Consider the following 12,142-nt stretch of genomic DNA (forward strand, 5'->3'; position numbering starts at 1 on the left):
GGCCTCAAAGTCAGAAATCCGCCTGCCTCTGCCTCCCAAGTGCTGGGATTAAAGGCGTGCGCCACCACTGCCCGGCCACTTGGAATTTTCTAAATGTCATTGAAAAGGGATCCACTTGAGGGAGAGGTTAAGTAACACAGGAAAGGAAAAAGAGAATTACACAGGTGTTTAGCACTGAGCACCCGCTCCTGTCTGCTGACACATTCTAGTGGACAGCACAGGCTGGCTTGCATAGCAGTTCTGCTGCGTTGGGGAAGCAAGTATAAAGGAGCTGACACATAGTATGTCAGGAGTGACCAGTCAGTACTGTGGAGAAAGCTGAGAGTGAAATGCAGAAGGTGTTAGGGATGCAGAGCAGTGGTTCCAGTGGCAGCTGGTGGTGATGCTGAAAGGCACCTCTGAAGAGGTGACATGTGAGCCTGGGACTGAAAGAACCCTGGGATATGGTGGAGAGTGAGGGTGCCTTCCAGAGTTGTGGACGGGGAAACCAGAGTGGAGCTGTAAGGATTCTGAACTTCGTGCTATCGAAGAGTTGAGCAGATGAGGGCCATTGGCTCCCCTCAGAGTGAGCCACTTCCCACATTGCCTGTCTCCTTCCTGCCTCAAAACAGCTTCCAGAAGGAAGAGTTTGTTTTGGTTCACAGTTTGATGGGACAGGACACTGTGGCGGGAGCTTGAGGCCTTAGTCTCTTGGCCACAGTCAGGAAGCAGAGAGTGGTGGATGCCGATGCTCAGCTTTCTCTATTTTTCGCCCAGGACTCCAGAAGTGGTGCTGCCCACAGTCAATGTGACTCCTGTCTCACCCAGTGTAATGGAGACAGTCTCACAGGCATGCTCAGAGGCTTGTCTACCTCTGAGTGTTAACTGTTACACTATAAGATGCTCCCTCTGATTGCTGTGTGGAGAAGAGCTGTGGGATGGGAGGGATGGAGGGAGGGGAAGGCCAGAAGCAGAAAGTGTAGGTAAGTGGGCAGTGATGGTAGCCTGTGAGGAGAAGAGTGGTCAGTCCTGAGAATGTGAAGTCCCCAGGCAAGCAGAAGGGATAGGTGGCCATGAGGGGGGTATCTCCTCCCTGCCCCACAACAAGGGGATCATAGTGTGGACAGGCTTGCTAAGAGGAAGTCGAAAGAGTCTCCTTGTGCTGGCATCTAAGTTCTCCGTGACAGGAGGCTGCTATATCAGCTGTGAGGGAAGGATGTGATGATGCCAGTCAGTGAAAGACTGAGGAGAGCAATGTGTGGTACACATAGTGCAGAATAGGGTAGGAAGGGTAGGAAGGACAGGCTCCCCTGAGGCTGGCGCTGGCAGCATCATAGACCTACCTGTGGTTGGGTGTCTGCTTAGGTGGGCACAGGTCCCCAGAGGGTGGAATTGCTATCTTAGGATGGGATTTTGCCAGAAATTGAGACCAGATGTCAGAAGTCATGGCTGTTGAGTGCTCTCACTCTGTCAGCAGTCCTGCTGAAGGAAGGGCTCCACCTGGAAAATGCAGGAAGAGGCAAGCTCATGGGGAGGTCTGGCCAGCCAGAGTAAGGTCCTCTGGGAGCATTTGAGTAGGTAGGCTACCTGGAAAGAGAGGAGATCATGTAGAGAGACTATCAAGGAGCTAGAAGCACCCCAGTTCCACACAGGGCCAAGATTTAGAATATGACCAACCACTTGTAGGAGGATTTGGGGGTGGAGGAGCAGGTGGCCGGGGGCCTTGAAGGGGGACGGGGCTGAGTTAGATAGGAGGGATATGTGGCTGTCCTATTGGAAAGATGCTGTGCTCTGAGGGGATTAGCTGATGGTGGCTGTTGGGCAGGGTTGGATGTGATGGGAAGGGGAGGCTGGAGAGTGGGGGTGCTGTTTTGCAGATAATACAACACCCAGAATCCATCTCTGCAGAAGTCTGTGGCTTTCTAGCTGCAGCTCCCCTAGCCCAGGTCTCTCTCTCCTTTGTGGCCTGCTCATTTATTGCTGCTGGCTGCCCCCTTGGCAGCTGTGAGTGCAGTGCTATTAGCACAGGAGCAGTGGAGTGCAGGGCGAGTCCCACCAGCCTCGGTCTCCCAGCCATCCTCCCTGTCTTCCTGGGAGTGGTGAGTGAGCGTCCTGCCTCGAGGTCCTCACTGAGAGTGCATCTTGTTCTGTTACCCTGGATTGCAGAGGACAGTGAGCAGGTGTCTCACTCAGTTCAGGGCACCCAGCAGCTCTCCTGTGCAGCACTGGAGAATGCATTCCCGCTGGCTTTTGGTTTGACATAAGAGCTAAAGATGTAAAACTGCCACCTGCTGTGTGCCTGCTTTCCCTGTCAGATTATGGCAAGACCTCTTTCCTGGGGTTGTTCATAAAGTAGCCACACCCGAGTCCTCTGACAGTCTGTGAGTCTGTGGCATCTGTGGCGACTTCCTGTCATCTGAAGGGTTTTGTTTGTTTGTTTGTTTGTTTTGAGACAGGGTTTCTCTGTATAGCCCTGGCTTTTGGCTGTCCTGGAACTCACTCTGAAGACCAGGCTGGCCTTGAACCCAGAAATCCGCCTGTCTCTGCCTCCCAAGTGCTGGGATTAAAGGCATGTGCCACCACTGCCTGGCAATTCTGGAGGTTTGATGAGCTACCTGGTACCAGTCAGCTGTCAGGTGTCCATGGGTGGCTGTGTTTAAGTCCCACACACACAGGCTGTCATCGGATTCTACCTCTCACTTGCCCTGGTTCCTTATTATCCCTCTTTTTAGTGGGAAAATATTTGTGTCCTCTAAATATATCCAATGGCCTTCTCAACCAGAATCATGGTATGGCATATCTAAAGCCCATCTCGACCAGAACCATAGTATATCAGGATCCATCTCTCTGCTGGAACTGAGGCCTGTTCAGGGCCTAACCATAGTACATATAGCCCTGTGCCTCCAGTCAGCTAGAATCATGGATACCAGAGCTGTTCCTTGGACATTTCCAGCCTGTGAGAATGGTTTTAGCAGCCCATTTGCTAATGCTTCTTGCCCGGATGGTTTGTACATGGGCCCAGAGCACTGACTGGCCTGTGTGATTAGCTCCTGGCTAACCTTGGCTTCTGTCCTGACCTCTTTACACTCAGAGCCACTGAAAGCTGCCCATGGTAGTCAGCCTCAGAGGCTGCCTACTTCTACAAAGGTATTGTACTGTATCTGGCACTGTTAAGCCAGTGAACAGGATTTCAGTGTGGTTTTTCTTTTCCTCAATAAAAGTAGTTTAGGAAGTGGGACAATTCCTCATTCTTAGCACTTAAGGTAAATTAAGTCTGTGAGTGTGGGGTTTGCATCTGAGATTTGCTATTTTTCTTTTTGAGACAAAGTCTCTATATGTAGCTCTGGCTGTCCTGGACTTCTTGGTGTAGACCAGGCTGGCTACAAACTCAGAGAGATCCATTCTGCATCCTGAGTGCCAGATTAAAGGTGTGCACCCCCATGCCCAGCCATCCGAGACTTCTTGAACTCCCTGGTAGCAGTAGATCATGGGAGAGGCCTCGTGTTTCCTGATACTACTTCTCAGAGTGTATGCCAGTAGTAGACTGCCTGCTAGCTTATGGAAGACTGTAGATTCTATCTCCAGTACCCTAGGCTGACTAGAATGTACTTTTGCTGAGTCCTGATAGGAAAGGTGATTGGGAAATTCCATAGCTGGCTGTAAACCAGCTTCCCACTGAAGAAAGCACCTGTGTTTTGAATTGTTAGCAAAGCTTTGTGGTTTTGTGTATATATGTTGTTTTGTTTATAGTTTACAGGTTAATTCTCTGTGCATGCTTTGAGAAGTAGGGACACATGAACTTATGAACAAGGATTCTCTAGACTGATTTCCTGGATTCATCCCAGCTCTACCAGGAAAGTTCTCTGGCTCTCATTTCCTCGTCTGTAAGGATTATACAGAGTCTGGCCTGCTTCTCTTGTTGCTCCTCAGCTGAGCCACTGAGTTTGTACAGAGTCACTGAGCTCGTGCAGAGCCACTGAGTAAGCTCGTGCAGAGCCACTGAGCTTGTGTAGAGCCTGCATTTTGTCTTTAGTTGATGATCTTACTTTTTAAGCCACTTTTCTTACCTGCAGGTGTTTTCTGCAGCCAGTAAAGTATTGCTTCTGAGTTCTTCCCATTCCTTGAAAGAGAACTATGAGCCAGTAGCTTTGTGGCCAGGGCAGCCAGGAGATCAGTCTGATCTGGGCATAGTTATGATGGAAAGGCTGAATTTGCTTTGAGTTGCAATCCAAACTTTCCTGTAAAGTCTGGGTTTGCCCACTGGGATAATCAGAGCAACCAACACTCTCGCTTAGAGTCTCTAGAGCTGCCAGTGCCAGCCACTGAAAGCTGCTGCTCCGCCGTCCCTAAGATCTCTTCTCCCTGTTGCCTCTCCTGACATTTCCTGATTGGCGTGCATAGGCCTTCAAGTGAGAAGCCCTGCGTTTAGTCTTGCCAGTTTTGGTGCCTCGCGTGGACAGTGAGTGGCTGTACTGGTGAGATTTGTGTGTCACTGGTTAGCACCGATGGTATCCAGAACAGATGGTTGGAAAACTCAGAGAGCACTTGCCTCTAGCATGGGCTTGGCTGTACCTGATGCATCAGACTGAGCCCTACGAGTGCTGATCCTGTCCAGAAGAAAACCTTACACTTGAGTTGGCTGCAGGGTGCATCTGGTGCCTCACATGAACTTGTCATCTAAGCAAAGCCATTGTGTTACGTAAGTCGATGAAGCTACATCCTGTAGGCCAGTCTTGTAGCCTTCTGTTGGAGGTGGGGCCCCACTCTTGGATGATTTATGTCCTTTAAGGACAGGGTCCATGTTGACTGTTCCTTTTATAAGCTCAAGTTTCACAGCCTCATGGGTAGTTCTCTACTGTTTTATTAGGCATGCAATAAGCATGTGTAGGCCAGCCAGAAGGTTAGACGTTACCACCTCTAGCTGGCCTAATTCCTTGATTTTCCAAGCAAATGGAACTTAAGAACTTCCAGAAGTGTGTTTTGGTGCTGTTGGGATGGCTGTTGCCCTTAACCCAGACTGCTTGCTCTTAAGAGAGTGTGTAGAAAGGCTATGGTGAGCCGGGCGGTGGTGGCGTACGCCTTTAGTCCCAGCGCTTGGGAGGCAGAGGCAAGCGGATTTCTGAGTTTGAGGCCATCCTGGTCTACAGAAGTGAGTTCCAGGACAGCCAGGGCTATACAGAGAGAAACCCTGTCTGGAAAAAAGTACTTAGAAAAGGTACTCTCGGAGGTGGAGTGATGACTGCAGAGCTTAAGAGCACTGACTGCTCTTTCCGAGGTCCTGAGTTCACATGGTGGCTCACAACTATCTGTAGTGGGATCTGATGTCTTCTTCTGGTGTGTCTGAAGAGAATGACAGTGTACTTATATACATTAAGTAAATAACTTGAAAGAAAAGTAAATAAATCTTTAAAAAATTAATTATTTTTAAAATTAATTATTAATTATTAAAAAAAGGGTACTCTCCTTTTCAATGGTCCTGACCTCAGAGAAATGTGAAAAAAGGAAGGGGCTGGGGAGACACTTCAGCAGCTCAGTGCTCTGGGTGCTTTTCTAAAGGACCAGGGTTGATTCTCAGCACCTGCACTGAGGCTTGGAACTGTCTCTAGGTCCAGCTCTAGTGGAGTTTGGGCATCACGTGCACAGATATACATACAGCCAAAATGCCCATACATGCAAAAGAAAAAGAAAACACATGAAAAATAAGAGGGGCTAGCGTAATGACTTAATAGGTGAAGGTGCTTGCTGCTAAGCCTAACGACTGAAGTTCAGTTCCTAGGACCCACATGGTGTGAGCAGGGAACCAGCAACTGACAGTAGCTCTCTGGTCCTCACTGATGCCCCTCCCCCAGATAACTAATTAAGTGTAATTTAAAAGAACCAAACACCACCACTCCACTGTTTGTTTGTTTGTTTGTTTGTTTGTTTTTCGAGACAGGGTTTCTCTGTATAGCCCTGGCTGTCCTGGAACTCACTCTGTAGATCAGGCTGGCTTTGAACTCAGAAATCTGCCTGCCTCTGCCTCCCAAATGCTGGGATTAAAGGCGTGCTCCACCACCGCCCGGCACCACTCCACTATTTAAGAAACTTCCAGCATTTGCCTAACTCATTTCAGTATTTTCTTAAGCGTTTTCCAGTCTCCTGTGTATGGTTTTGTGTACTTGCTATTTTGCGTTAACTATTTTAACATATACTGGCCATGCAGAAGAGGTAGAGCGTAGACCACAGAGCTAAGACCTAGATTCAATTCTTGCTCCCCCATTTCTTAATGAGTAATGTGGAGAAATTCTCTCTTCTTGCGATGTCTGTATTTCCTCATTGAAGTGATTCGTTCTCACTGAGGGAGTTTGCTCAGGGAACATTTGGTGTTCAAGACTACGGGAGAGCATGCTGGTACCTCCCAGCAGCACTCAACAGGCTGAGGCAGGAGGATCATGAGTTTCCAGTCAGCCTTGGCTACATAGTGAGACCTTATCACAAAGCACAATCTAACACTGCAGGGGCAGGAAATGCTGCTGTCATCTAGAGGGTAGAGGTGCACAGGATGGCTCCAGCATGCCAGTGGTGAAAGGGAACAGTAGTGCCCACCCACAGGGTCCTGTGGGCATGAAGTGAAGGCAACATGAACTTACACGCATGCCTAGCATAGTGACTCCGATGGGCTGGCATTACTGCTGGGATAAGTTCTTTGCTTCACGTTATATCAAAATTTGAGTGTTCCACAACCTCAGAAATATTCTTTTCAATGGTTTCTAGATACCTTGTAGCAAACTTTCTTTTCTGTAAGTGTTGCGTGCTCCTAATGTGCTTTTTCTTCTTCCACCAGATGAAATTAAAGCAGAACTAGAAAAGCAGAGGTAAGCAGCCTGCTTCCTCCTCTTGGGGTGCAGCAGGTGGTGGCCATGGGAACCCCTTCCATGTGTGTTTCCGCTTCTCATAGTTAAAGGGGCAGCACACGCTCTGCTGGCACAGTGCTCACATGGCAGGGCTCCCAAGCTGGGCAGGTGGCTGGCCCAGTGCTACACGTGTGCGTGGAGGGATGGCTAAAGAAGGCCAAGTTGATGCCTTTCTGCCTTCTCTTGAGAAGGGGGCAGAAGCCTTGTCTTGTGGCAAGGGGCAGCTTGCTCTGGCAAGCTCCATGGGAGCCAGCAGTCACAGCTCAGAAACATGGCTCTCGCATGGCTGTAGCAGATTCTGTCCAGTACCACTGAGTAACCCCCCCCCCCCCATCAGAGCTCTTGCTTTCTGCACATGGCATTCTGGTGGCTTCTTTCTCAAGTTACATGTACTCAGCTTGTAACCATCGTTCCAGGAGAGCGCTTCCAGCACTTTTAACTCAGTGCTTACAATCACGATTGGAACATTGAGTAAGATGGAGAGAAGCAAGCTTTTTTTTTCCTCATTCTTCCTCTTGGCCCTTTCCTGCTTTTCCCTAGGCTTGGCGCTGCGGCTCCACCAAAGGCAAACTTCATTGAAGCTGACAAGTATTTCCTTCCATTCGAGCTGGCCTGCCAATCCAAGTCCCCTCGGGTGGTCAGCACATCCCTGGACTGCTTGCAGGTACCATGTTTCGACTTGGTGGTGGGGTCCTTGATGTGAGCGCTCCATTACCCATAGCTGTGCTACTCTGGTGCTGAGAATGCCCCTGGAGGTGGCGCAGAAGCAGAGCTTCCTGTGTAAAGATGTCCTGGTGGGAAGGGGCCTGCACTCCTTAGCTGCAGTTACATTTCCCCAGGGGAGAAATTGTAGTCAGTTGTAGGTTGACTGTGTTTGATATCCGTGGTACATTACATGTTCCCAGCCTCATCGTTGATGGTGTTAATGTGTACTCTCAGGAGTAGAAACAGGTACAGCCACACCTGATTATTTGTGGCAGTTCTGATCTTCAGTCGCTATGAACATGACCTGACCAGCCCCGGGAAGTGTGGGCTTGGCTTCCCAGGCCATTTTGGACCAGCTGATCCATGTATAAGTTCATGCTCTGTTTTTCTATTTAAAGGCACCTCTTAATCTGCACGTCAACATTGCATTTACAGCCAGCAGGTTATTTAGTACCTGCAGTTTCTTGTAAGGCAGCCCCAGCCTTGTTGCTCCTTAGCTCTAGGAAGCACTTCTCACACACTAGGGAGGAGCAGAAAGGATAAAACTGTGAAAGCCACACAGTAAAAACATCACAGGAAAAAAAACGCTTTTTTTTTTTTTTTTTCTTCAAGACAAGGTTTGTCTGTGTAGCCCTGGCTGTCCTGGAACTCACTCTGTAGACCAGGCTGGCCTCGAACTCAGAAATCCACCTGTCTCTGCTTCCCAAGTGCTGGGATTAAAGGCGTGCACCACCACCACCAGGATGCCCTGTGCATTTCTACAGTAGCCATGGTTCTGATGGGGCTATCAAATGCTTCTGAGCAAGAGAGAGGACGAGAGTGAGCGAGTGCTTGTGGCCAGCAGTCTGCAGATGAGGACTGACTGAGTCTGGAGCTTCCTCCCTGAGATTCTCTAACTGCTAAAGACTTGGGAGTGCAGAGGTGGGAGCTCATCCTACAGAGTCGGAAGACACAGGGCAGCTCAGGCACCTTACTTCCCAAGCCATAATTTTTTTTTCCTCTAGATAGTTCCAATTTTTTAAAAAAGATTTATTTATTCATTATATGTAAGTACACTGTAGCTGTCTTCAGACACACCAGAAGAGAGCGTCAGATCTCGTTATGGATGGTTGTGAGCCACCATGTGGTTGCTAGGATTTGAACTCAAGACCTTGGGAAGAGCAGTCAGTGCTCTTAACCGCTGAGCCATCTCTCCAGCCCCTAGCTCCAAGTTTCTTAACCTTAGTAGGCAATCCCATCAGAGGAAGAAGTTGTGGACGTTATTGAAGTTGTCAGCCACTCCAGGGACAGGGGACAGGGAGCAGGTGATGATTCTGTTAGGGCAGCTTAGACAGTTGTGTCCCAAGGCCCTCAGCCTCGTGGCGATTTGCATTTCCTGACAAAGATGTTGTCATCTGTTGGTTCTGTGTGCCCATGCATAGAACTGCAAAGAGGCATCCTGGGTCTCATAGTTACTCTATTATCTCTTTTTTTTTTCAATATGCACACACTTTAGAGTTGGTGACAGGTTTTTTTTTTTTCCACAGAAGCAGTTCTTTCAAATGAAAAATTGTTTCTCTCATTCCAGATAATTCTGTACATGTCCTATGTGCAGCTTCTAATGAGCCAAGAATTCTCAAATGGCAGGCTCAGTCTTACTTCATCCTAAAATACTTGATGCTGTGAATGCTTTCTGAGGAAATTTGACATCAGTTTAATTTTAGTTGTTTGCTTCCCATGATGAGGCTTAGTTTGGGAATGAGTCCTGATGCTAACACATTAATGTCCTGAGCGTGAGAGCTCTCACCCTCCCCGGGCTGTCGGCGGCAGGAGCGTCATCCCCAGCACTCTGCTCAAGCTTCTGTAGAACCCTTGTTCTTGTTTTTGTTTTCTTTTGCTTGTTTTTTCAAGACAGGGTTTCCTCTGCATAGCCTTGGCTCTTCTAGAATTCACTCTTAGACCAGGCTGGCCTTGAACTTGTAGATCTGCCTGCATCTGCCTCTGAGCGCTGCTTCATTCTTGTTTTAGAGTCGAGGAGTCTGAGGCTTAGGTGACTAAGTGGCTGGCTCAGCTCAAAGTCACCTGTCCAGTAAGTATGGGCTTCTTTGGGTTGTAGGACTTCTAGCCCACACTTACGATGTAATCTGTTGTCAGCTTTTGTGGGTAGTCGTGTTGGAGCCCAGTGGTCTCAGCTTGGGCTGTGATAATTGAATCCTAGACAACACTCGACCCTAGCTCAGAGCTCTGGAGGCTGGGCAGTCCAAGGTCAAGGCCCTTGCTGCTTGGTGAGGACTATGGCTCCGCTGTAGAATGCCATATTCTTAGTGTGCCTTAGTGGATTAGAGAACAAGCAATCCCTCTGGTCTGTTCTTACAGAGCAGACTCTACTGTGAGGGCCCAGCCCTCGTGGCCTTATGTCTGTTTAGATCCCACAGGCCCAATATTTTAATGGTCACTTTTGATTCTGAGACTTGAAAATTTGGATCTAGGGCACATAACTTTGAGTCATAGCAACAGAGAGATGTGTGTTTACTTGTTTATTTGAGCCTGCCTTCCCACCATTGTGGCTTCTGTGAGTAGTTGCAGTGGAGACCACCTGACCCATGTGCTCAGTACCTGGTCCTTTATTCTCTTACCTGTCACCATGTGGCCTGGCTTCTTCAGTGATGGCGTTAGTGTCTTCACTCTGTGTGCATGCATGACTTTAAACACCTTGGAGCTCTGTTTCCCTCTGCCCGCTGGGAGCCTTGACCTTAAGGTGTGTGGTTCTCCTTTGGAATGGAATCCTCTGGAATTTAATAGGGATGCTAGTGTCTCCACGTTGAGTGGAAACGGTGTAAAGTAACCCCTTTTTATGACTTTAGGAAGTAGATAGGCACCCTAGAAGACTGAATGGAAAAGGAGCTCACCCTCTGCTGCCAGGCTAAGCTTGTCTGACTGGAATTTCCTGGCAGTTGAGGAAGCTCATGCCTTGGAAACCTAAGTCCAGAATCTAGGGTGAAGTCTGACTTTGACAGAAGTGGAGCCAGCTGAAGTCACCTACGCTGTGCCTTGTCACCCATTTCTCTTGGAGGTGACAACAGGGACAAAGGTGCTTTAGGGTTGGCTTTGTAAGGAGGCCAGTTGGCATAGATGCCCCTCCCTGCTCTAGAAGCCTGGAGATGTCCTGTGCAGCCTGGAGATGTCTTGTGAAGCATTGCTGACCCACACTGCCCAGGGGCAAAGCTTGTCTTCCCTAAGTTAATGGTTTTTCTGGATACATACTAATACTTTTGGGAATATATTTTAACTTCAATTTAATATTATATACATATATATATGAACTTTGTTTATTATAAAACATTCAAAAATAGATTTTTTTTTGTTTGTTTTTTTCAAGACAGGGTCTTACTCTTTAGCTCTGGCTGTCCTGGACCAGGCTGACCTTGAACTCACAGAGATCCTCCTGCCTCTGCCTCCTGAGTGCTGGAAGATTAAGGCATACACCACTACACCTGGCTTCAAAAATAGAATTTTTAAAGGTCGAGATAAAAATTAAATATAAGTCGTGTGTGTAGGCAGAGACAAGTGGAGCTTGTCTATGTGACGGAGGCCACCCAGGGCTGCACAGTGAAACCCTGTCTCAAATAATTGACAATAACATTGGGGCAGGAGAGATGTTTCATCTGTAAGTGTCTCACAACCATCTATAACTCCGTTCCAGGAGATCTGATGTTCTCTTCTGGCTTCCACAGGCATACATGTAGGCAAAACACTCATATACATAAAAATATAATAATAAATATTTTTTAGTTAGGCACTACATTTGTGCCAGAAATTTTGTGGTAGACTATTTGCCTAGCTTGCGTGAGATCCAGTACAACAGAGAATACTCAGGAGACTCAAGGCATACAGAAGTCTGTCTCAAAAGAACGAAAAAGATTAAAAAGTAGAATACCATTTTCACCTTATTCAAAGTGAAGCCTGTAAGGAATGATTGGCCCAGATGGCCCTGTTCATGTTACATATGTTGTGTTTGAGTTTTTGTTGGTTGGCTTTGTGTGTGGGCAGAGGTGTTGTATTTGTTTGTGTTGGCATGCGTGGATGTATGTGGGTCCATGTAGAAGTCTGAGATGAGCCTTGTTCTTCAGGAGCTGTGCACCTTGGTTTTTGAGACGGGGTCTCCATTGGCACATGGGGTTCAGTAATAGGCTCGGCTGTCAGGGATCTGCCTGTCCCCACCTCCTGGGCACTGGAGTTACAAGGGCATGTCATCCTCTATACCTAGCTTTTTACATGGGTGCCAAGGATCAAATTCAGTTCTTCATCCTTGCATGGCAAGCATTTGATGACTAAATTATTTCCTCGGCCCTTAATTAAAGTTAATTTTTTAAAAGATTTATTTTATGTGTATGAGTATACTGTAGCTGTACAGATAGCCATGAGCCATCATGTGGCTGCTGGGAACTGAACTCAGGACGGCCTGCTCCCTTGGGCCCTGCTTGCTCTGGCGTAATATACTGTAGCTGTCTTCAGACCCACCAGAAGAGGGCGTCAGATCTCATTATGGGTGGTTGTGAACCACCATGTGGTTGCTGGGATTTGAA

At 47.9% G+C, this 12,142-nt stretch overlaps 1 protein-coding gene across 3 annotated transcripts in view; it reads left to right on the plus strand.

Moving 5' to 3' along the window:
- The window catches only part of Arfgef2 (ADP ribosylation factor guanine nucleotide exchange factor 2), an 89,416-nt gene that overhangs the window by 10,184 nt on the left and 67,090 nt on the right, over window positions 1-12,142 (plus strand). For all 3 annotated transcript variants that reach the window (XM_031372803.1, XM_031372804.1, XM_031372805.1), the window contains exons 2-3: window positions 6,803-6,833; window positions 7,413-7,536. In XM_031372803.1, the coding sequence (XP_031228663.1) occupies window positions 6,803-6,833; window positions 7,413-7,536 (155 nt within the window). The remainder of the gene's footprint in view (window positions 1-6,802; window positions 6,834-7,412; window positions 7,537-12,142) is intronic.

Source organism: Mastomys coucha, unplaced genomic scaffold (assembly GCF_008632895.1).
Source record: "Mastomys coucha isolate ucsf_1 unplaced genomic scaffold, UCSF_Mcou_1 pScaffold15, whole genome shotgun sequence".
Classification (NCBI taxonomy): domain Eukaryota; kingdom Metazoa; phylum Chordata; class Mammalia; order Rodentia; family Muridae; genus Mastomys; species Mastomys coucha.